Here is a 25,912-nt window from a genome sequence, read left to right on the forward strand (position 1 = left end):
AGATTCAATTATGCTCATAAACAATGCTGGAGTTGTATTTGTAGCTCTGCCAGCTTTCCCCACTATAAATACACCAAGAAAACCTTTTTCAGCTTGTCAGATTGCACAGAAATAGAGATCACTCTCAAGGAGAATGCTTTGGAACAAAGTGCGATGTAATCCAAGCATGTGGAAGCTGAAAAAAATCTAGCAATATGCAGAGGTGAGAAGCATGGCTCATAAAGGCATCATAATAAATTACATAATCTAATCATCAAATAGTTATTTTTAAGGCAGACTTCTTACTTTGAAAAAAAACCAGTTAAATTCAGTGCAAGCAACCACTGTCAAACAAATACTTAATCCAGGTTAATATAAGGCTCAAGTTACACCAGAATTGCAGTAGCTACAACATCCCCCTGTTTCTGCTGTTCCATCCTTTTTGTATCTGTTGGATATAACTACGATTACTAACAGAACCAACCACTAAATATCACACTTGCATGTGCCCTGTCATGGCTGTAATTGTATTTATTACTTATTTCTTACACATGCCCCCATATTCTACAACAGAAATATTACATTTCTAAATTAAAATGAAATGAAATGAAATAAAATAAAATTTAAAAAACAATGAAATATGTTACAAAGAGGCTGTAAGAAAACCTAGCAGACTTGCTTTGTAAACATCTTGTAGGTAAGATGGCTGATTCTTTATGGCTCTGAGTACACACACTGTACATTTAAATAGAACTTTCTATAGTTAATAAAATAATAGAAATTGTATTTCTATTATTTTTATATGCCCACAGCCACATTTTCATAATCAGCCCCTAGGACTCTGATGGCCAATATGAGCATGAACTTTTTATACTGAACTTTCATATTTATGCATAAATACAAGGCTTCATGAATGTCAAGCTGGCGATCAGATTCAATTCTGGTTTGTGCTAAAAATTGCAAATTGTGAAGACGACTTGTCAGTTCACTTTTAGTTACTAAAATGCTGATGATCAAGTAGGAAAGACATTTAATGGCATATTTAATAGGCTGTCTGCTTGTTACTGCTCTCTCAGAAAAAAAATTTAAATTCAAATAAAGATCATTTGACAGTTCACAGGAAACAAGACTCCGTGATGATGTGACACCTACAGCTTGTGACTTTCTAGGACACTCATACTCACTGCATTACATCAGAGTAATTCTGATAGCTCTGCCCTTATCCTTTTTAGACAAGTGATGAGGCAGGCAAAACATCACTTTCTGAAGTCTATCTGAGCTAGTTACTTCAGGGAGAGAGATCCATTCACAGTTAAATCCTCTTACTCAACACAGTGGTTGGCCGGCTGTTGTGGATACAACAAGGAGATCTGGAATAGCTGCAATAAACATAGCACGAAATGTAACTCCGAAAAATAATGGTAATAAAAATAGATCTTATGTACTTGCCACACTAAACATGCTTACAGGTTATTTTCAAATACAGATAGTGTGATAATAAAAATCTATCAGAAAGTTCAGCTGAGGTACAGTGCCATGAATAGGGAATAGCACAGAGCCATTTACCTTTTGGTTGGGCAAACCTCACTGAGTGAAAACAACTGCTGAAATCAGAGGAGTCTTAAGATTTTCAGAATCTGGCTTTGTACAAATGATTATGGGTGTCACGTTCACTTTTTGCAGAGTAATAAAGCTGACCACATCCAAATAATGACACGCTTGGTTTTTTTGACGTGTAAAATGCAATGGTATATAATTTATACAATTTGAATATCAGGATTCTGTATCACTTAAAATACAAAAGCATGGTTAATGGTAACTGTTTTTTAGAAGTTTCTTAAAACGATCCATGTGGTTCAAGTATAAAATTTTAAAAAAAGGCAGTATTGTTGGTCTTGCTATAAAACCTCATTAGTAGGAAATGGCACAACTTTGGAAAGGAAGATGCTCCCAAAGCTGTGATTATACTGACATATTTGGTATTGCACACCCTCTTCTGACAGAAAGTTACAATTTAGTAGGCAGAAATGGCTACATAACATCATTGTGAATTATACATTTTAGAATAACTTAATTCTTACTAGCAATTGTTCTTTATTAAAAATTCATTAATTTAAAATCACCACAATTCGTAACAAAATTATAAATAATACCAAAAGTTTTTTGTGCTGTGTGCTTTTAAATGGTTGTGTTTCCTAGGGAACTTACTGTTTAAGAGATTGCTGGTAATTCAAAAGTATTTATGAGATCAGCCACAGAATGGCTGAGGTGGACAGGTTCCTCTGGAGATCACCTCATCTCAACCCTCTGCTTAAAGCAGGGTAAGCAGGAGCAGGCTCCTCAGGGCCACAACCAGCCAGGTTTTGAATATCTCTAAGGATGGTGATTCCACAATCTCCCTGAGGAGCCCATGTCATTGTTTGACCACTCTCACGATAAGGAAAGTTTTTCTCAACTTTAAACAGATTTTTGTTCATGGTTTATCCACTGCTTCTTGTCCTTTCAAAGGACACCACTGGGAAGAGCCTGGCTCCATTGTCTTACCTCCGCCCCATCAAGTATTTTTACACATTGCTAAGATCCTTCCTGAGCCTCCTCTTCTTCAGGTTGAACATTTCCAGCTCCTCTCTGCAGATCTCAGATGCTCCACACCCTTCACGACCTTTATGGTCCTTTGCTGGACTCATTCCAGCATGTCCCTATCTGTTTTGTCATGGGGAGCCCAGAACTAAGCTGTCATCTGGGGGTGTTTCATAAACGTACAAATATAAATTTTCATGCAAAAGTTTTAACTGAAATGTTATCCTTGGAATTTGAAATCCAGATAAGAATAGCAATGCTATTCTTCCATTAACCTTAACTGTACATTTAGAAATATACTATGTATTAGAGTAATCTTCCACAGCTTACAGAATACATAACTTCTTGTTCTGTGAGTAGTCATCTATGCCCAATGAAGACCATGACTGCCTCAGACAGATGGGCTATAGCCCAAATGTCCATCTAAAGAGTTAGTTGGAAGATTAATACTTCTATGATCTCATCTCAGGCAGGTTACAGCTATGCAACATGTGATAGAGTTTTGCAACTGATCCATACTGAATGCTTCTGACAGGTGAACAAGCACACTCTAGTCAGGAGTCCTTCTCCAATACTACTGAATGAATAATGTGTGCTTGCCCTGTTGAAGACAGGGTGCTCAATCTGCAGATCAGCATTTTTCTCCTAGCTCAGTGTGCCACAACATCCATCCATTGGAAAGCTGGCGTCTTTTAACCTCCTTAGTGCCTCAATGCCTAGGCCAAGTAGTAGGGCTGTTTGACTGGTATCTCTACTCAGATTAAGGGCAAAAGAAATTTCTCTCCCAGGCTTCACACTATCACATAGATAAACAGCAGAAGTATGCCTCAAACATGCCATTGAATTCAGGCTGCAAGAGAGGAGGAACCGAGCAATTACAGATCCTGAGCTTCAACAAGGTCATCCTGTTCTCAACCAACACATTATCTCGTTCTATTTTCCATGGACAGGAACAAAAACTAACCCAATTTTGACCCCTTTGTATTTCTGATTATCACCACAGCTGAAGAACAACATCAGTGGAGTTGATAGGCTTTGGACTGAAATTTAGAATTAAAATAGCTAGTCCTAAAGTTTATCAATGCCCATTGTATCCTGACAGTCATAGTGAAATCCACCCAAAGATGTTGATAGAAACCATCTTTTAAACAAACAGCTCAGCAGAAAATGTCACATGGATCTCAGCTCACTAACACAAAAGTCATAATCTGGATTCCTCAGCTGGCTGTATCTGGAAAGACTGCTGTGCCAGGACAGCATATTAGCTCACATCATTCCACAGTTATTTCAAGTGCTGTGTGCTACGTCTCCTAGCATGGATATGCCTTAAAATAACCATCAATTCCTGTGAGGAAGCGGAAATGCAAATCAATTAGAGAAATAATGATAGGGGCCAATAAGATTCAAATGAGAATAAAAAAGCTCTGAATGCATTGAAATAATGTCAAATGGCAGGTGATTGCCTCTTTATAGTGTTTTATACTGTAGGAACTGTGTGAGCATTTAGAAGCATGAAGATTGTTATGTTAACAAGGGGGGAACAGCTTTTTTGAACTAATGAAATGGACAGAAATGAAAAAATAAAACTTGAGGCACTGCAGAATGGGACACAACCGGGAGTTGTAGAATAAGATACTATTTTACTATGCTCTAGTTAGGAGGGTTTGGAACAAATGGGGAGTATCTTAATTCCTACTGATGTTCACCAGAACCGAGCCATCGACAGGATTATGCCACAAAACTCACCTTGTGAAATTGTGGGGACAAAATTATTCCAGATGATTCAGAGCAAAAGGAGGAAATCAATCCTATAAACAATTATATGTATGAGTAACTGTTCTCCCAGGGTTGTCCCACTGATTTCAGTATGCCTACTATATAAGTGAACTGATGTGTATATAAGTGTTTGCCAGGATTAACATTTAATGAAGATTAAAATTTTCTCATGGCTGCTTATAACTCCATCCAGCTGATACAACTGCCAGGAACTGTTGGGGTAAAGGGATATGCGAGCCACGCTGCTTTTCTGTGATTACTCTCACTTATAAAAAGAGCTGTTGGAAGGAGGAGACATGGACAGCTCCTGTCTTCCCAGACAGGGAAGTTTGATACGAATCTCACAGCTGTTTTCTGCTGGGATAACGCAGCTGCTGCAAGGCAGACATAGAAAGAGCCTCAGCAGCACAACCAGGTATTTCAAAAGAGATAGTCTGGAACTTTTTTTTTTTGGTGCTTTCTGGGATGATGGAAATAAGAAGCATCACTTTATAAATTTCGGTATAAGCAACTAGTCAAACTTGCAAGATGCTTGAAAACATGTTGAAAGAGTTGCGTGCAACAATGCACTAAATTGCACTGTCAGGCACACACAGAAGACAGATGGAGATGCTCTGGGCCTACAAATATGGTTTAAAGGAATTGGCCCCATTTCTTCAGTGGAGCTTCTTTGAACATAAAATTAATGTAGTGAACACAAATGCAGACAAGCATTTGGTCATTTGGTCTTGTTTATAAATGCCCCATGGCTGCTCACTGAGTATGTTTATTATACAGCTGGGGAAAGAATTAAAATATGATTTATCAGGAGCCAAGCTAGCTTTAAGCAAGCCTACTCTGTTGTTGATAGTCAAGTTCAAGTAGCACTGAATTCAGTGCAGCTGATTGTTACAGGTCCAAAGTCAGTTCTTGGGAAGACATAAACTCCTGTAGCCAGACTGTTATACGTATGTCAACATTTTCAGTTTCAGATAATTTCTATGTCCAGTTCCTTGGTATCTTTGAATAGAAGCCAGTGGATTTAGCTATGCCCAGCTTTACAAACACTGAGCCCAAAGACCAGCTTTACACAGTAAAAGCATACAACTTTAAGCACAACTGGAATTTGTACTTCTCTCATATGGGTCATGCCGTTTAAATAATGGCAGAGGCAGTGCTACATAGAGTTGCTTTTTAGGAGAGGAAGGACCCAAAAAAATAATGCCCAGTTGAAGTGATAAAACAATAATCCCAGGAATGTCTCTGACCTCATGCTACTCTTACTAACAAATACTCCTTTAATAGTGGTGAATTAATGGTATCGAGCCCTGTGCAATCCAGCATGCAGCCTGTGAGATGACAGCGTTCAGACAGAAATATTCCACCTCCGTCAAGCTAGCTGGCTCCTATTATAGCACGGGTGTTAAACCATGCTGCTGAACAAGCTTTGGCAGCTATCATGCAAGCTTCCCAAGTGAATGAATCACAGCAGTAACGGGTGATTGAACAAGGGTATATACAGTGTGACTCCTTAATTTCTTTCAGCTTCACACTTCAAATCAATTGCAGCAAAGCTCAAATTAGATGACACTGAGAACTGCTTTCTGTTTCTTTCAATGCCACCCCCAGCCTGATCTTCTGTGAGAACAACAAAACTGTCGATGGAGGAATCTGCATATGTCCAGGTAGAAATACATTGTGGTGTTTTATTTGGACTCTGGAGCTGCTAGTTTCAATGTCTACATAAGAAAGGGTATCAGGTTGTGTTCTAGATTTTAAATGCAGGTATTGCTCATGTTTTACTCTTCATTGCATTGCAGAAGAACATGTCTAATCTATGACCAAGAAAAAATGAATATTTTATCTTTAGCACATTTTACTAGATCTAGACTAACTATATAGCAGGCTGCTTTCCAATGTCTAATTAACTTTGCTTTTACTTTTAAATAGCTTTTATTAGAATTAAACTAAATAACTTATTGGAAGAGAAAAGTAATTGTACAAAGCTGGTTTTGTCAAGAATTTGATTTTTTGCATGTAGTTCACACAGTGAAGAACAATCTGATTACTAGATTTCACTAACTGACTTAAAACCAAAAACCAAGTTGTGCCTTATTCTGCAACATTTGTGACGTGAAAAAAAGTTTGGAAGTTTGGCCTTGTGACAGGTGCCAGGAGAAAAATTTACAAATATTTTCTTATATTTATTTACCTACATGGACCAAATATTTCTTTGTCTTCATTAAGTTTTTTTGTATATAGAAAATAACTGGAGAAATGGCAAAAGCACAGCTGCATGTACAGTCGTGTCTGATACCTGTGATGAAATGAGGAGGAAGGAATAACAGAATATGTGCCCCAGGAATAGACAGAAATTTCAAGGGTAGTTTCAGTAGAAATTTTGAAAATGCTATTTGAAAGACCTATTTTTGTTATTAGGATGCTACCGCCATCTCAAATTTCTAATGCAAGTTCTAGGACTGCTGCTGTAATAAAAGGCATGTTGCTAGAATAAAAAGCAATTCCTAAGCAATTGCAGCATCTGCTAAATTATAAAGCCAGATGTTTTTCTGAAAAAAAAAGAAGAAAATTAATTCTAAAACTTCTGAAAACAGAAGTTAAACTGAAAAAAGTTTGTCTATTTTGACAGTTACCTGTTTCCTGGTTTGTTTTTTTAACCTAGAATTTTGGAGTCATGATTTTGCCACATCAGACAATAAAATCCATTCCTAATATTTTAACTCAATTTTCTTACAGACAGATGCTACTTATTGTGATCTGTATTTTAATCCTGTGCTGCCTTCTGTTCCAGGAGTAGAACCAGAGTGAACAATTTCATGTATCAATTTCTATGCACTTATGAAATACTGATATGTTTAGTCTTTGAAATATGATGATATTCCTCAAAAGAAGCCAAAAGTAATGAAGATAATTTTTTCGCATATCATTTTTTAAGACCTCTGTAATGCCTTGAATTTTTTTCTTTGCTAAATATTATCCCTATATAGGCTCTGAGACTCCTATGTCATCTGCTGTTTCCTGTACTATCAACTCCAGATATTTCTGCATCTCTTAATTTCTTCCCAAGTTCTCTGTAAGGCCATTTACAAACCTCTCCTCTTACAATCTTCTTCTTGATGCCAGGAGCTATGTTGCTATCTATGGTCTATTGCAGATAACGAAGCATCACTGTATCAAACTTACAGCCTTACTTTGCTTGGTCAGTATCTGTAGTTCTAGGATATGTTCTGTGATATACCACAAAAATGTGATGCAACTCAATATGCTGGGCTGCCCTAAAGGGAAAGGGAAAAGTGCATGCAGGGAAGATTTTTCTGGACCTCCTTTTTGAAGAGGCTGCAGTGAACCCCAGTTTACTTCAGTAAACTATCTTAATATTTACAGAAAGTAGTGGCAGCGGTCAGTCCCCGTTTCGCCCTTTGCCAAGGGCCCTTGGGATGTCTCCACTTCCCCACCATCAGGCCCTCACATCTATGGCAAAATGCAGTATCAGGTTTTTTTCCTAGTTAATGAAAATGATGTGCTTCTAACATACCACTGCACTGGTTGTTTTCATAGAAGAAGTAAAGAAGCTGAAATATTTTGCCATGATTGCTAAATACGCCTCTGCCATGCAAACAGCTGCACAGATGGTGTGAGACAATGATCCCTAACTGAAAAGGATGTTCGAATTTAATCAGTAACATCGACCCTTTGTTATTTGCTATCATACTAAAACCACATGCATTCTGGGAAGTAAACAGCTTTACCCTATATAATGTATGTTTTTTATGGAGATGACAGCTAATGTATTAGGTTAGCACTTCAGAATTTTTGACCTTGACTTCCTTCAGCTATGGTTTCTAAATTTTGTTCACCATGACAGATTAGTGGGAATGTACTGTGTGTATCCACTGTTGGAGCTGCTTCATGGTTTTGAGCTCAAGTACTTGAGCAGACGTCTTTAACATGCTAAATACTGCATTTTTCCATTACATGAGGTATCTTAGTTAATAATTCTTGACATAAATGCTGAGTGTCTTGACGTTTAAATGTCATGATCATCAGAGTCATGGTGATTCAGGTATCTTTCTCGACCTACAGAAAACAGTCTAAGTGGCTTCCTGCATAATGTTACTTATCTGATCTTGCATTTTAAAGTATGCATTTATTAAGATGATAAATAGTAGATGTTATTAAAATGATGTACTAGAACTATATTCTACATTTCAGCTTAAAAAGAAAATCTTTTATTTTAAAGGGCCTGTTGAATTTGCTTCCTAAACTTTGATAGAGAGGTGGACAACTTTATTTCACGAACAGTGACTTTACAACTGAATTTTAGTATCATACTAGAAAGGGGCAAATTTCTTGTACAAGTAATGAAGGAACTGGTGCATAAATGCAGAATCTAGAACTGAATCCAGTCCAAGCTCAAATTTCACCCATCAGAAATAATGCATGTGCTTTGTATACACATTACTGATGCCGGGGTTTGCTGCTGTGCTTCCAATCCTGTAACACAGAAGATGAGGCTCCCTCTCATCGACCCTAACAATTGAACAACCCATGGCACTTTTCTGCCTTTGACGGGTGTTAACATTGATAATGATATTCCTGCCAACCTACGGCTCAGGAAATTACATTTTTCCTCCCCGTATTTCCAAATGGATATTATGGCTCCAGTTCTCTGTCCAAGGCTGATAACCAGTGCTGCTGGAGGGTTTAAAATGGCCAGGTTCATAAACTGAAACAAGTTACTCTGTCAGCAGCAGCAGCGTACAAAAGATGAAAGATCATTCTTCCATGCACGCCCTCAAAGGGGACCTCAAAGGTCTTTCACGCCTTCCACCTCCTTGGATCCAGCCGTGGTCGCTCCAGCCTCCGCTGGACATCGGGCCAGCACGGCTGCGGGGAGTTGGCACCTGCTGAGGGAAACCATCTTCCTCTCAGCAGGATGGTTTTTCTTCTGTCTCTGTCTGCCAGCGGTGTGGGAACGAGAGCTGCAGGGACCGCGGCACCCGCAGCGAGCGGCCGCAGGTAGCGCCTGACAGCTCCGCCACGGGGCCAGCGAGGGGGGCGGCAGCTCCCGCCGCGCCCCCATCACCGCCCCGCCTCGGGATAAACGCGGCCCCTCGCGGGAAACTGTGGAGACGTAGTTTCCACGGTGTCGGAGGGAAGTGCCGCGGTCTCACAGCCCGTCCCGACCCCGCGGCCGCGGGAGAGAGGGGGGAACCCGCACCGGGAGCCGCCCCCTGCCCGGCCGCGGCGGAGCGAGCGCCTCTGGCGCGGCCGGTCCCTCCTGCCGCGCCGTAGCGATGCTGCCGGCGCCGCTGCCCTCGGAGGCTGTTCCCAAGATGGCGGCCGCGCGGGCGGCTCTGCGCGGCCGCGCTCCTGCAGCCGGGTAGGAACCCGCTCCCCTCCTCCTGCTGCTCCTGCTCCTCGCTGCGCCCCCGCGCCGCGCACTGGGGCCCGCCGCCATGCGGCGCCGGTGCATGCATGAGAGACGCCGCCGCGCTGGTCTGTGCCGCCGCCGCCGCCATGGAGGAGCCGCCGCCGCCGCCGGGGAGGTCAGTACCCAGCGCTGCCTCACAGGGAGCTCCCTGCAGGGAGCGATGCCGGGCGGGGGCTGCGAGCGCCGGGGCCGGGGGTGCACGCTCTGCCCCCCGCCCCCGGCCCCTCCGCGTTGCAGAACCTCTGTCTGCTGCTGCTGCTGCTGCTGCTTCAGCGCTTCTGCAGAGCGCCCCACGGACCGAGAAAGTGCTTCGATTAAGAAATCTCTAGTGGCTGCGGTGGGTAAGGCAGTGTTTTGTGGGCGCTTTGCAATTAAAGCAAATCGTTTCCTTCGCCCCCAGCCTCGCAGCAGTGCGGGTGGGTGTGTCGGGGCACTGCCGAGCCCGGCTCTCGGGGTCGGGCCGGAGGTCCGGGGGCTGCAGAGACGAGGGGGAACAGCAGCTGGAGCCCGCGGGAGGCTGACGGAGCGTGACCTGTGCTCCTCGACTTGTGAACTGCAGCGATGGAAGCGCTGCCCTCTGGAAGGGTGTCTCGTGTTTATAGCAGCCTTGATTAAAATCGGGTTTTCTTTAGAGTGCCGGTAAAACAGCAGGGTCACGGAGTATCGCTGCTGGCAACATTGCAATCGATAGTTGTAAGAAGATGGGGTTTAAAAAAAAATAAAGAAAAAGCGTTCACAAAGAAGTGTTGTGATGCTTCAAAGCTTTCTGCAACTGCTGTCACCTCCTGAATATGCTGACCTGCAGATTGGCTTTTTGCAAGTCTCCATCTGTGTCCTGCTGAGAGATGGGGATGCAAATTACTTTATGCTTTAGTGTTTCCAGCTGGCTGTAGAAGTATTGCAGAAGTCCACGTTATTAATTCCGTGGCAATTATTTCTCATTTTAAAATAACATCCTGTTGATGCACTTCACTTCTCACTAGGAAGCATTCAGGAAACGTTTTTAAAACGCTTGTGTGATCAATTAGTACTGTAAGGCAGTAGTCAGGTGCACTGTGTACCAGGTGTGCTGTGCAAAAAATCTTCTGTCGTGTTGCTGAGATGGTTCTTGAATATTGCGAGCTGCTGCTTTGTATTGATGGAATAAAAGGGAAGTTGTGATGTGCTCCTGTTTGGGTCAAGGCTATGGAGTTAACAATGCCTTTGAGTTTGCATTAATGATTTGTTTTTCTGTCATGAGAATGCCAAAATCAGAAGATATATAAAACTAATTAGATTTAACAGAAATATTATGAAATACAAATGCTATAGGGCAGCTGAATTAATAAGCTTCTAAGTTACTTTTTCAAGGACTCTTCAAAGACTTAATACTGCAGGTTCAGCAGAAAATGACTTAAAATAAAGTTTGTCCAACAGCATGACCCTAGACCTGGGCTGTCTTCATGTAGAAGAGTAATCTTCAGAGGCTGCATGGAAAACACCCAGGCATTTCCTGTGCAGGGCCATTTCTGACCTCTGCTGGATTCTGCTTATTACAGGACAGTTTATATGAGTCGGATGTGGGTGTGGATAATGTGGTGACAACTTCACCCAGCAAATGAAAATTGAATTAGTTACTTCAGAGTGAGCTGGTGGGTGGGAAGGGGATGTCTCAAAACAATTAGGTAGCCTTAATTTGTGTAGGGTAATGCATATACTCCATCCACTGTGATTCATTTCTCTGTGTACTCTGTGTCCCAACTTCACACCTGCTTTAGAACACAATTGCTTCTCTGGCTTCATGCAGCACTTGCTTTTACTTAAATGTAATACAAGTAAAGTATCTGAAGCTTTTTCAAACATGATTACTGTCGATTTAAATTTTGGAGTCATCGTTAGATGTTTATTCTTGGGGCTGTGAGGTTAGAATTTTGTTGAAATCAGTTTATTTTGCCCAGGCTTGGGCAATTGAAATCCATTTGATGGCAGATAGCTTTTAATCCTGTTTGTAGAGTATGAATGTGTTCTTAAGATAATGAGTTCTGGCTAGTGCTAAAGTGCATTGCTATAATGCATTCTCTTTAAGTTAACTTTAGTTCTGATGGAGAAGTATTCAGTCATTCTGAATTAGCAATACACCTACATTTGTTAAATAAACAAAGCTTATTGATTTGTTGTTTTGAGACTGCCTCGTGTGAGAAATCTGCTTCTCTTTGTGTGAGGATTCTGTCTTGTTAGAATATAAATGCAATAGTACATTTTGTAAACTGAAGGCAAGCATAAAATATATTTATGGCTTTTTTTGAATTACATAGTCCTTGATCAAAAGCATTTGATTGGGAATCCCTCTCCAAAAGCACACTGTTTTTCCCAGGCCTTCTTTTCTTTCTTGAAATGGACTTTGGGGTGGGGGAGAGAGGGGAGGCAGCTCTAAACTGAAAAATGCTCAGGGAACCTGCAAGCAGATGTTGATTTTGAGAGACAATTGCTCTTTGACCCTGGATAGCATGCAGTAGTTATGGATGAGTGAAGGATACTACTGAAAAGTTTTGTGGAGAAGTCACATTTAAGTATCAATCGTGATAACAAAACAAGTGGAAAGTTTTCAAGATAAGATGTTTCCACTTAGATAATTTAGAATGCTAATTAAAACAGATGTGTTTGGTGCTTCTTGATTATTGCCCATAGGCTTTAAATTTCCCAAGCCCAATTTTAGGCTTTCCCAAGAATTTTCTGGCACAAAATCCACTACAGAGAAAAATGAGGCCTTAAGCATGTCCTTTGTTGGGACTTTGCTCTTTGCTTGGGAGCACTGCAAAGGCATGAAGAGCCATAGGACTACCATAACTTGTGCCTTGACTGCTTGTAGCCCTCTTTTCTCCTGGCATACATCCAGTGCAAGGGGTGAAGGAAGGACCAAGGCTGTGAATAAAGTGGGACAGAATTGTGAATTATGTGGAGGCTTCCTCCTTGCTGGGGAACTTTTCAGTAGTCTGTCTATCAGATTTGTTGTCTCTAGGATGACAATGAATTGGGCTGTCAGTCTGCAGTATCTGTGGTTTGGGGGAAGCCTGAGGTTATGTTATGAATTGTGCTCAACATATTTTCCTGCTTGCCAAACTATCTGTGTGTCTGATAGTATATGAGCAGTGAAAGAGTTTCAAATCATTTTATTAAGATCGTAGTTTTAGTAGGAAAAATGATTTAAGTATATAGAGCTTTGCCACAGTTTTTTTTCCTCCGTGCATTTAAATGAGGTAAGATGTAATCTCTATTCTACATGTATTGCATTTTCTTGTTTACATGTGCAAGATTGGGATGAATGACTGATTGCTCCACCTACACACAAACACACATGAAGTGCTGGTTGAGATGTGTTTGGCATTTGTAGCAGTAAGGATTAGTCTGTGTTGTGTGGCTGCTTGGGTTGTTTTTATGTCTATTAATTAGTGCTGTCTGTGTCAAGGTTGGTTTTACTGTTATGTAAGCTAGTGAGATTTACCTTTGTGGAATGCAAACTGTGCTGTGATGAAAACAAATCTACTGAATTTAAAGGAAAGCATAAGGGATATGCAGTAATTCTTACTTCAGGGAGCTAATTTGGATTTTTAGAGGCTTACAAAGATTTGGCTTCCATGACAACCACATTTCTTAAATTATATACAAACCATTCTTTTAAACTGCATCTAAAATGCATTTAGAAGACAGTTTTTCATACTACCAGCTGCTAGTCAATAGCGTGTTGACCTCTGTCAGCGCAGGAATCTCAGCTCATTTCTTCAGTGGCGTGGTTGGATTTGCTGTTGCCTGCAACATTTATGTTTGCAGGACTGTTACTTTCCTTCAGTTTTATTCTTCTCTCAGATGTTAACTGCACTGATGCTACGTTTAGTCTGTAATTTATTAACTAAATAATTTTTGAATTTTAAAAAATAACTCAGAAGCTTATTTATTTAAAGTGTTGATAATGGTCCCATGCTCACTCTCTGCTTACTGCAAATGTAAAGCCAAATGAGAATGTTTGTTTTTAACATCTGAATTTGCGTGTTAGTGAGTTGACAAATGTTCACTCGTGTCAAGTCCAAGAACCCTGTGTGTAAAGTCACATTAATTTTCCATGAAACCTGATCAGGTTTATTTTGGAGCCAGACAAGATGGGATGTAAGTATTGTCCTGATGAATGTCTCCTGCTGTCTTAGGGTAGAAGGAGGAAGGGAGAAGTTCTGTTCCTTCTGTGTCCTGCTGATATTCAATGGTGTCATGTGTTGCTTTCTAATGTGGTATAAATGTATGGTTTATTCTGCCCTTGGCTTACATGTGCTGCTCGTTTACTTGCTGTTGCTTTTCCTGAGAGCAGTATTTGTAAAGGTTTTCACCATTTTTGCTGTAGAACATCCATTCAGTAAGTGATAACAAGGCCACAGTTACTCATGCCTCTATTACTTCTTGACCTCACTGTAGAACTCTCCATGGGCATGACCACTGAGCTTTTAGGATGCTCCAAGTAGTGCAGAGTACTGAAGTCCCATTGCATTGCACAGATTTTCCAAAGGTCACACACAAGAAGTCCAGTATGCAGTGCTTAGACACCAGCTTCTACTGAAAACCTATTTAACTTTCAGTACTTCACCTTCAGGGTTCCTGTAGACTTTGACTTTATCTAAATGGCGAACTGAAACTTTGGGATCATAACCAGTTGTTAGCTTTTTCTTATCTAGGAATGGAACTTTCTGCCGGAAGAATAGAGTGTGTGTGGGAGAATGGGGGAAGAATGGCTGTTACAGATCTTTTTATCTTTTATCACAGGTCTGTGCACTTCCCAGTTTATCACTTTTATATATGATATATTTATAGTTGAACCTAGCAGCTTAACAATCTTTTATATTAATTTTATATATCTCTTTTCCCAATAGAATGTAACTTTTCTTGGTGTAGCTTAAATTTTCCAGAAAATCCATGCAGATGTGTTAGTGCAGATTTTTCATAAATAGTTCTTAATTAAATATACTTTACTCTTTTGGTGTGTGTCTTGAGACTTGGGATCTGATCTGTGCAAGTGCCAAGAGCTTAATTGCAGCACTTACCCTTTGGATTGATACTGTGCTGTGTAGTGCTCAAACATCATTAGTGAGGAAAACATATTTCAGAGATTCTTATTTAAAAAACAAAAAGTCAGTTTAAATTCCCAAATATGAGCTAGGGTTCAATTGAGGTTGAAAAAGTAGCACTAATAGAGAAGCATGAGGACTGGAATCAACGAATATTTTAACATCAGTTGTTCGGTGAAGAGAGCTGGATACTAGCTGAGGGGTGAAGCTCTCTTAGCTCCTGTTTCTACAGTTCTAACCTTTGATCCATTTGCAGCCTCACTTGGCAGGCTTGAACATGGATGTGGAAACCTAACAAACCCATCAACATTTTCACACTCTATTACATGTTATAGAACAAGGGTAGAATTAAATAGGCTTTTTTTCTTTTGAAATAAAATACGCGTGGTTTTTATCAAATGATCTGTTGGGGACAAGCTCAGAAATGGATCTACTGTAAATGCTGTTACATCATAGTTCAAATTTGTATGAAAACTTACAATAATCCAAGATGGAAAAATGAGTTAAGTTTTCTCTGTTCTCAAATTTGCTACTAAAAAAGAACAGACAGTTCTGAGTATTTTTTTTTTCTGAGATGAGAACATGAAGAACTGCCAAAGCTTTTATAAAAGCTCTATTTCATTTATTTTTTAATACTTATTTCTAGTTGGTATAATTTGCAGAAGAAAAATGACTTCCTTAGATCATCTAAATATGTCTCAGTAGTGCTTATCACTACTTGCTATGAAAAGATATGATGAATACTACTTTGCATTCTGCTTAATTTATTTTTGAATCATTGTTTGACAGTTTTGTCTTTTTGAGGTTTACCATGTTGTTCTAATCAGCCGAAAGGTGCTTCAATACCTCACCATTCTTTCAATAGCTTTTATTAGATTTTTCTGTGACTTTGTCTTTCTTTTGTAAATATAATAACCACATATAGAAGCTTCTGCCCAGGAATATAGGAGAATTTTAGGAAAAGTGCCAAAGTAGTAGTAATTTGAAGAACTGACTCTGGTAGCTTCCAGATCTTGAGAAGCAGACAGTTGTGTTAAAATTTTTCTGTTAAACTAAAATTTGCTAATAAGTACATTAGTGCTGTAAACAAATTTGTAAAGCCTAGTCAGACATGTGCTCGAGGTCTACTGTAGAAATGAAGTGTGTTCACACTTGCTGGGTCCTTCTGTTCTAATTAAAGAGCTTAATTGAGAGTTACCAAGGAGGAAAAGTTGTTGCTGGGAATCAATTAAAGTTTAACTGTTGAGCTCAAAGCTGTGCATTAATCTTTTTCCCAGTAATGACTTTTATTTTTTTCCTCGGCAATTTCTGGAGAAATAGTGGTGATTTTGTCACAGTGAAGTCTCGCTCCAAACCACTGTTTGTGTTGCAGCAGAAATACTTGCTTTATACTGCTCCCTCAGCTGATGTGGAATTTATTGTACTTAGTTCTTAAGTGTTAGCAGGGCTGTTGTAATGTAAACCTGTAGTTTGCAAGAGGGTGGCATGGGTTTCATAGCAGCCTGAGCGTGTGCATTTGTGCAGTCCTACTACAGTTAGTGTTCAAAGATAAACAAGGTGTAAACAGTGAGCAGAGCGGGGCTTTTAAAGGGCTGCTCTTATGTCCTGACAATTTGCTAATGAAGTTTTAGTGTTTCTGTCATTATTTCTATGTTCACAAGCCCTTGTTCTTAGGTTAATTTATAAAAAAGCTACTGGAATGATGTAATCAATCAGTTCTTCGTGGTGGTACCAATATTACCTTAAGCATCTTCCTGCCCAAGTGTTCTGGTTTTATTGTTGCTGCAAGTAAAAATCTTCATTAGTTTTGTGGCTGACTCAGCTAAAAGTTACTGTTCTCATCTTCTAACATCCCTCTCTTGCCCTCCCTCAACTAGGAATGTCTGCCATATGAAACTTGCTAGCGTGACATTAAGTACATTTGGCTGCCTAATCAAAATTAAAAGTGGCTGAAGTTGGAAAAATCCTGCTAACAAAGGCATACCAGCTGAGCTGGATTGTTTTGGCAGCACCAGTGAAGAGCCAGTGTTGGTACTTTAAGTTATACATGTGCATCTTGGGTGCTGGTGACTTTTGGCAAAGTATCTGGAAAGCAGAAGGGACAGAGAGTCGTGTAAAATTGCTTCATGTGCAGCCAGAAGAGAGTGATTGAGAGCATGACTTCACTTAACACTCAGCAGGTTGCCTTCTTCCCCCTGCTCTCTCTACAAGAGAATGCCAGGTTCAGGAAGGATGTAGTGGAGGACCTTGGCTGTCATGGGGCTGTGGGGTTTTTGTGTATATTGTGTGTATTGATCTGACAGGTAAATGGTGCACCAAAAAATTAATGGTTTTTTTCACTGTCACGTTGGTGATTGAGGTCACATGATTGTTGCCTTCTGTGCAGAAGGGATGGCAAAAGGGTCAGGCATGTGCAACCTGGGAAGCAAAAGGTACACTGGAACAGGTTCCCCTTCTTGTATCATCTTACTGTGACTGTAGTGTTGGTAATTTCTGAGGGTCTTTACTGTAAAAAGTTGTGTGAACAGCATTACATTTCATACCTGATTAAATTTCTTTTTTTAAATATTGCTTCCTTTTTTGTTCTCTTAGAAGTATTTGTGCTGTAAGCTGTTTTAATGCGAACTTAGATTTTGTAAGATTTGCATATGCAGACGTACTAGATGAAAGATGCACGTGCTTTTTTGCATTGTGTGTCAGGAGTAAATGGTAAAATTACTATCTGTTATAAATAAATTTTTTGCTCTCCTTTCCTCCTGTCCAGCTATCATCTTTTTTTCTCCCAATATGCTGGTTGTTCATTCCTAGACTGCAGAGATAAATGGTAACATATCCTGCCTTCCCCTGATTCCTCTGGAAGAAAAAAAATGTAGCTATGTATAGCTGAATTTGAATTCTAATATTTCTTAAAACTGAAATTGTTATGCTGGTACTGTATCTTCCTTAAAATGTAATTTGAAATACCTAGTACATACAGAAATGCCATAGATTTCTGCCTTAAAATATTGTTTTAAGACAACAACATGACAAAGTAATTTTTTGTTTACTTAGATTACCTCCAGTCATTATTTTAAAAATCTGTCTCCTTCAAACTTTCTTCTAATTTAAAGACAAGTTTTAAGTTCGTTTTTTTTTCCCCATTCATTTTAGCCTTTACATTGGTGTACCTTACATATTACCTGCTTTTATTGTTAGAGAAATCAATGAAAGGTTGAATGTGACCCTCATAAATCAATTTATGTCTTAACTTTCAGAAGAGCTGGGAAATGGATGCGTGTAACTGGACAGGATTAGTCACCTGCTGTAGAAAGGAAAAATAGTGCCAATATACGGGTGATCATAGGAATACACAAACTGAGGTAGAGAAGCCTGCTTGAAAAGCAGAAATTAAAGGAGTTATCAGTCTTGCTTTTTAGTTGCCAACTGAAGGAAGAGTTGCAAAGGCAATAAGTTAATTTAGAGAAGAATGTTACTATTTTGTTCTTCCTCCCTGCTATTTTTTTTATACAGTCTTCATGCCAGAAGAAATGGTACTCTGAGTTCCCCTTTTCCAGAATAAAAGTGCAGTTAGATGATTTTCTGCCAGGCTTTTTTGTCAAGTTAAGTTATCCAGATGTCTCTTCTAGAGTAAAGTAATGCCTACAAGATCCTTGTGAGATAGAAACTTGGAACTCCAAAGCTTTTGTTACCGCTCTCTCTTCCAGCTTAAAGCTGCTTTCAGATCTTTTTTTTGTACTGGTGGGATGTGGCGTATGTTCTCTCTAAAATTTGGAAAAGCTACAGGTAATATATATTCCTTCCAGTTCCTTATCCAAAACCATGGATATTCATTTGCCAAGCAGGAATTTGCCAAAAGTAACAAAGTTTTTTCTCAGGAGGAAGCTGGTCCAGGCTTTGATAGAGATGTGGTACTTTTTGCAAGTCTTAATTTCATTTGCCCTACGTAATTTGAAGACTTTTCTGGTTTTTTTTAAATTTTTACACTAGAACTTTAAGGAGAACTATATCTGCAGTTTATCTTTGTGGTAGTGATTCTGCTCAGAAAAACCCCTCAAACTTGGTACTTTTCTATAGCTTACCCAAATTATACTTAGGATAACGAATTATGAAGCCAGACATATTCTTAGTTTCAAGTTGAATTCAATTATACTGTTAAAAATCTTACCAAGTATTTACCAAGTTTGTAACAATAAGAACTATTAATATGTTGATAGCAAGGACATGTTATTTATTGATGACTAAGATTTAACATTGACTACTCAGAAATACTGAGCTCAGGCATCTAAGATTCAAATGTGAAAACAAAGGTCACGTATTTTCATTCCTCTATGTCAGTGTTAGGTTTTAATATGAACACTATGTTTGTCTGCAGTCTCTGGAGGTATAATGACAGGAAGAATATGTGACATGAATACTATTTGAATGTCTGTGCTCATCACAGAATTTTCATATCCTGCTAACAGGCTATTTTTTCCCACCTGTAAGTGCTGTGCCAGACTTAGAATGCATTTAGCAAAAAAATACAGTTTTATTTGTAGAAACTGTGCAAATTCCTGCTGTGCTGTAATAATATAATAAGAACCCCCAACAAGATCTTTTCCTTGCCTTCTGCTGAAGACTTCCTTTTGCTGCACTTAGGGCAGTTTATAGTAAATGCAGTAACATCAGGCACTTCATTTTTGTATTCACATGTGTTGCATATCTTTGAAAATACCTTATTCAAAGCTGGATTTTTAGTCATTTCTGCTTTCAGTTCAGGAACCATTCAGAACCATGTCCATTCATTTAAGCTTACAGCTTCCCTCAGAACATAATGTTTAAAAAGTGATTAAAATATAGGGGTGCATGATGCTTTCCTAATGTTGGAACGTAACACTATGTGTTTACACCAGGTAGCTGTCCTGTATTGTAGTAGAACTTCAGGTTTTTTCATCTTGTTTTCCTGATTTGGTTGTCTAATCCTCAGTCTTTTTTACCCAAGGTGCTACTGATTGCTTAGTGAAGTTCCTTTCTTGTGCTGTTGGTCCAGGAGTACCTTTACATTCTCTTTTGCTATAAAATGAAACCTAGTACTGCCCCACAGAAATTGGAGCTTCTGATTCCACAGTTTTGCTGTGTGTGGTGTTTAGCAGCACTGACTGCATACTTTGTTTCTCTGTTTTAACAGGTGCATAGGTGGGTACTTAAAAATTCTGTTTGCTTTTTGCATAACCAGCAGCTGTTGGGTGATGACAGTTCTTGTCAGAATATTGTCTGAAAAAGACTGGTTGTGACTACCTTTAGGGAGAGCTACCTTAACTTTAACAAGATGTGTTTGGCAGTGTGTAGTGCCTGTGTTTTCTGCTACTTTTGCTGACTGGGAATGTGCATTGCTAAGAGCAGACCAATGTAGCTTTGTCTTCCTGCATTAATTATCAAGCTGAATCTGAGTTAAGGAGTATATATTTGAAAAATAGACACTTTACTTTTAAAACAAAGCCACTGAATGTCAAGAGCTGGTACTTGGTAGTTTGGTGCTGGACCCTGTACAGATATTGCAGTTCTTTGTATGAAAATGGCAGAGGGCCGTAAGAAGTGTTGAGAAAGAGCCTTACTGATTCCTGCAAGGTGTGATGGCTTTGATACTGCAGGCAGCTGTTTACAGCAGCAGTCTCTGGAGTGCACAGCTTCCAAACCATTGTGGTGGGTGATTATCCCAGCTACTGTGTGGGAACTGCCTAACTCAAATTTATTGCTGTGTGCTTGTAGACCAGTCAGTTGACCTCTACTGCTCTGATCCCCAACAGGCTTTTAAGCTGCATGTGGGATGATAAACAGTAGCTGAACCTGACTTAATTATGTAAGTGCCTAATGTATTTGAACTCCTGCTTCTGAGGAAGGTGGCTGATATAAACGGAAGAGTAAAAAGGTGCTTCCCCTATATAGCTGTCACAGTTTTTAGGATGCCCTCTCGTTAATGGTTGTTACAAACTTTGCAAGCTTCAGGAAAGTGCAAAAGTTTGTATTGGTTAAAAATTGTGTTCCTCAGTGGGACTTTAGCCTAATTAATTGTAACATGTTCCCATGTGATCCTCAGTGGTCTTTTCATTTGTTAGTTTATTTTTAGTGATAAATGAATGTATTTTTCCAAAGGTTGTGGCCTTTATCAATAGTGGTGCTTACCAGACTTTTGCTTCCTATCCTGCTGCTTCAAATTTCATACCTCTATTTCTGCCCCCCTTCCTATTTTTGTTTGCAGGCCTTTAAAATCCAGACGAATTATCTTGGTTTTCATGACTGAGCTGGAATTGTCCATACATTGCCATCACTTTTACTTAGTCAAAAAAAAAAAAAAAAAGCTGTTGTTGTATAGAAATGCAAATTAAAGAAATTATGTATTCTGTCTTTTCAGATTCTGGTTGAAACATTCTTGGTTTGTTGGGGGTTTTTTTTTGGTGCATTTCTGAGCTGTTAAGTTGTTTTGCTTTGGTTCTTGTTTTTACCATACTGCTCTTAAAACTTTCCCAATATTTATGATTTATGCATCCTGGCTACAGTCTTATATTCCGAGGGTAAAATTCTAAGAAGCATTTTTGTCATTAAAATTGAGGCTTGGAAACTGTAAATAGACCATGAAAATTGTGCACGTCTAGTTTTCCTTGTAGGGATTTGGTTTAGGCTGTTATTGGCAAATAGTAACAGCAGTTGTCACATTTCTAGCTTTCACTTTTTGTGTGTTAAGCATAATTCAACTTTGGATGGTTCTCACTTGCTGTGGGGGAGAAAACCTGCATGTCTTGGTAGCTACGAAGAAATTAGCCTCAACTAATGTTTCTCAACTCTGGTTCCAACAGTATTTAGGAACCAACAATTCTATCTAATAACCAACACTATGATCTGATTCAGGCTTGCCAGCACTGCATTTTAGAGATTGGCAGATTTAATTAGCCTATGGTTAGTTCATGACAGCAAATAACACACAAACATTGTAAATGCTGCAGTGTCAGTAATCTGTAAAAATCATAATTGATTTTAACACCAGAGTCTTCCTGCTGAAGATCATAGATGTCTGGTGTTGTCTGGATGAGAAAAATTAATCCTACCATGTCAAAGCTGATGTAGCTGCTTTAGTTCAGACCCTGTATGTTTAGTGCATTGTTGTACCCTAAGGCTTGCACTGATGAAACTGAATCTTTGTGTTAATTGGCACTGATTTGAGGTATAGTCTTTGCACACAAACCCTAATCTGAGTATGGTAAAATTTTAAAAACTTGGTTTGCAACCTGTGCCTTCCTCTCTCTGAGCAGACCAGCCAGCTTTGGTTAGATCATCTCACCAGCTGCTAACAAGAGTGGTTCTGTTGTTATGAACGAGGGCACGGTTGCTTGTTTTGTGATATGATTTCAAGTGCTGCATGTTTTGTGATGCCTGCTATGCTTTTTATCAAAGAACGTTTTACTAAATTACCCAGAAAAAAAAGGCTGAATGTTAAGTAAGTCATACTGGATGCCACTGTATAGGTATGTGTGTAATTCATGTGTGAGGTTGGAGGGTGATTTGGATACTTCTGGCACTCCTGCCCTCTCATCAGACATAGCAAGAAACAAACAAGGTAGAATTATAAAATCATTTAGGTTGAAAAGGACCTCTAAGATTGAGTCCAACAGTAAAGTAACACATTCAAGTCCACCAATAAACCATGTCCTATGAGGGCCACACCTACAGGTCTTTCAAATGCCTCCGGCAATAGTGGCCAAAATAACCATCTTATGTTCTTTAAAGATCAGTTAATTCAGCCTGGTGGAAAGGTTTGATTGTTACGTTCTTCAAAGAGGTTGCTTACTTATAAACAGAGGGAAAACAGTGTTTTCTCTGGTCTTTCCTAATGAGGTAACTTGTCCTAGTTTAAAACTACCTTGGAGACCTAACATGAGTGCTTGCAGGATCTGTTCTGCCAGCCTCCGCAAGAGCATCAGCACCCCACCCTCTGCCTTGCCAGGCCAGTGAGATCACTGAAAAAATAAGTGGCTCCAGAAGCACTGGAACTAATGACTTTTGTTTTATGTGGTTTAGTCTCTTGTGGTTGATTTGTCTTTGGCAAGATCAGAGGGGTGTTCTCTGAAGTGTTTTTTGCAGTAGGGCTGTTTGCAAGTTCTCAGAAATAAAGCTCTTCTGGTCTCCAAAAAGATGTAAACTTGAGTTCCACTTTCCCAGCTCAGCACTTACAGGATCTGTTTCTCTTACTCATCCACCTATTTTCACAAGATCTGTAGGAACAAATGTAAGGCTTGTTTTTATATTTGGACAGTGGGGGTTGTTTAAATCAGATTGCTAAGACACAGTAACAGTGTGATATTCAAAGGCAAGGAAACCAGACTAAAAGTATTGGTGATTCTGTGTGGTTGTCATTATGACCAGATTGTAGGGCTCTCCGTAGACTCCAGGTGGTGCTGCGGTACCAGCTGGGTCATTTTTCTTGGGTAACCAGTAAGGTTTATCTTCAGAAGTCGGTGAACTTGCCTATTGCCTTCTCAAAGCTGAAGTAGTAGAGTGAGAAGAGTAAAGTGAAAAGAATATTTCATACACTAAATGTTTCTGTGGCTTTGCAGAGAACATAACTCTTCTGCATGCTAAGGTATTTATTTCTGTTTGTAGCTAAAGGCCAAGAAAAAGTACAGTATCTGTGTTTTGTTTGTTTTTGTTTTGTTAGCCTTACTGCTGTTCTACTAGCTGGAAATATTCTGACATATTTCTTGCTGCAGTAACTCAGACTTATTTCACCAGAGCATAAGTAACATTCCTTGTCTGCCCCTAAAATAGTAGCAAGTAAAATATAATCTGTGATTTGAGTGAAATTGAAGTTATCGGATACTGATGCGATCTTGCACTGATTTAGATCGACTGTTTCTTTGCCTCAGAGTCTTTTACTAGAGTCAAGAGTTACTGAGAGTTCTGTAGAGTCAAGTGTTTGCACACCTGCTTCCAAAATAAGTGAGGGAATACAGGCAAACCATTTCTTTTCTTTCTTTGAAAATGGGGTGTGTTCTTCTTCCTGATACGTGTTAAAGCAAGAGAATTTCATGTATGGCACCATTGGGGAGTGATAGTATTTATATATGATATTAATGGTATTAATATAGTTGATGTTAAAATCTGTGAAAAATACTTTCAGATCTCCTATGCTGGGTAAAAGTTTCGTGAAGGGTGGGAGCGTGATTTTAGAAGTTGCCTTTGTGGTATGTGGGGTTTAGGGGGTGGAGAATGGAAGGGAAGACCTCTGCTGTTGTCCTTGCTGCTGATTAGATTAAACGTTTTGCATTATGTTTGTATACTCAAACCTTTGTTTATTTCATGTGCCTTTTAGTTTACGCTTGCCACAAGTCTTTTCAGAACGAAATGTATTACATATACATGTATGTTAATGTTGTGTTCTTCTAGTGACACTCTGCCTATACCATCCTTTTCATATGTTGCCTGTTATTTATTTGATTGGAAACTTATCCTTAGGGATATGAAAAAAGCCTTGGGTAAATACATGTGGATTTGGCAGTAAAATATAGAAGGTTGACTATGTTTGGGATTTATGGATGAATTACCTTTCTAAACAGACACTGCAAGTAAAAATTCTTTATCTTGAATGTAATGGTTTATCTTGTTCTCTGCAGGAAAGAGTGCAAATCAGAAGATGCTACTTCCAAGATCTCCGAATCTGACCCTGAAGAATTATCAGATGAAGCAAGTGCTGACACTTTCTATGGCACTTCTCCCCCTAGTACACCTCGCCAGATGAAACGTATGTCAACAAAGCATCAGAAAAATAACGTCGGCAGGCCTGCCGGCCGCTCCACTTTGAAAGGTAGGTGTGGTGTCTTGGTTTTTTCCTTAAATGATCATAGTCGTAGCAGTAGCCTGTTGTTACCTGGTGGAGGGGTTGTACAGAAGATGCAGCCAGGTACTGAGGTACAGTGAAAGAACGGGAGGCAGCTGTTGTGAATTCCAACAAGGGAAAACTCCTGCATATTAGAAGAAAAATTTTGCTATGAGAATACTTAAACAATGAGCAGTTTGCCAGAGCGATTGTTGGATTGTGGAATCTCCATCTTGGGAGATTTGTAAAACAAAACTGGTTAAGATCATGAGCAGGCTAAACTAGTTTTGAAATAAACCCAGCTTTGAGCAGAAAGTTTGAAAAAACTGCTTTCAGAAGTATTTTTCAATCTTTTTTTTTCTGCGATTCTGTGATCTCTAGTAATGGTATAGTTGCTTTGTTGCCCAAGTTTCATGTTCTGAAGCACTTCACAGGCTGTTTATTGGAAAGTACGGTTTTCAGTGATTAATCTTCAGTGTCACTGAAGCACTTAGAGTGTAGTTTTTCCTGCTTGCTTCTGGTGCTTCAGTATAGAGGTAACGGAGGGAAAACCCAAAAGATACTTGATAGGCATTCTTCTCCTAAAGGTACTATGTAATGGTATCTAATAATAAAATCTTCTGGCTTAAAGTGATTTTTTTTTTTTGGTTGAGGTTGAATTGGTGCGAAAAAGCCATTTAAGATTGTATGTTCAGTGTTTTCATACAGAATACAACTAGGTTCTTGTGTGGGTTTTTGTTGTTTGTTTGTTTAATATATTTTTAAACAAATAACGGACGATGTCAGAGGATTATTTGCCATAGTTATGACAGCTTGACTATTGCCAGTTTATGTTCTGGAAGCAATTTTTAGAATTGCGTCATGTGGAACAAGGAAATGTTAGAGTACATAGCAAGGATGACATTTTTGAGGTAAAATGTAGGGAAGAAAAAGGTGAATTGTTTAGGGCGAATAAGGGAATATAGTCAAATCTTTGGTTGTGTAGGGCTGTGTAATGCAAGTTAATAATAAAGGAAGGGCCAATACAAACATTTTCCAAAGCTTCTGTTTCCCTTTCACTTCATACAACCTCCAAATAACGTCACTGAAGAGAACATTCACCAAAATACCTCTTCCTTATATGAAATTACAGAGAAATCTTGTTACTCTTGCCAGTTAACTGTAGGCATTGGAATTATTAAGCCTCTTAAACTTTGCTAAAAGGCGCAT

The 25,912-nt window shown here is 39.3% G+C and overlaps 1 protein-coding gene across 9 annotated transcripts in view; it reads left to right on the top strand.

Annotated features, from left to right (window-relative positions):
• Positions 1-5,976: 5,976 nt before the first annotated feature.
• MAP3K4 (mitogen-activated protein kinase kinase kinase 4) overlaps positions 5,977-25,912 on the top strand; it is a 71,702-nt gene continuing 51,766 nt past the window's right edge. For 2 of the 9 annotated variants that reach the window (XR_005604316.1, XM_039570012.1), the window contains exons 1-2: positions 9,514-9,884; positions 24,501-24,691. Coding sequence is in view for 8 of the 9 variants with exons in the window: in XM_039570012.1 (XP_039425946.1) it covers positions 9,814-9,884; positions 24,501-24,691 (262 nt within the window). In the remaining variant the exon portion in view is untranslated. Of the gene's footprint in view, positions 6,000-9,512; positions 9,885-24,500; positions 24,692-25,912 lie in introns of those variants that run through there. The other 7 variants (XM_039570008.1, XM_039570013.1, XM_019281222.1 and 4 more) reach the window with 6 other exon arrangements.

The sequence above is a fragment of the Corvus cornix genome, chromosome 3 (genome assembly GCF_000738735.6).
Source record: "Corvus cornix cornix isolate S_Up_H32 chromosome 3, ASM73873v5, whole genome shotgun sequence".
Taxonomy (NCBI): domain Eukaryota; kingdom Metazoa; phylum Chordata; class Aves; order Passeriformes; family Corvidae; genus Corvus; species Corvus cornix.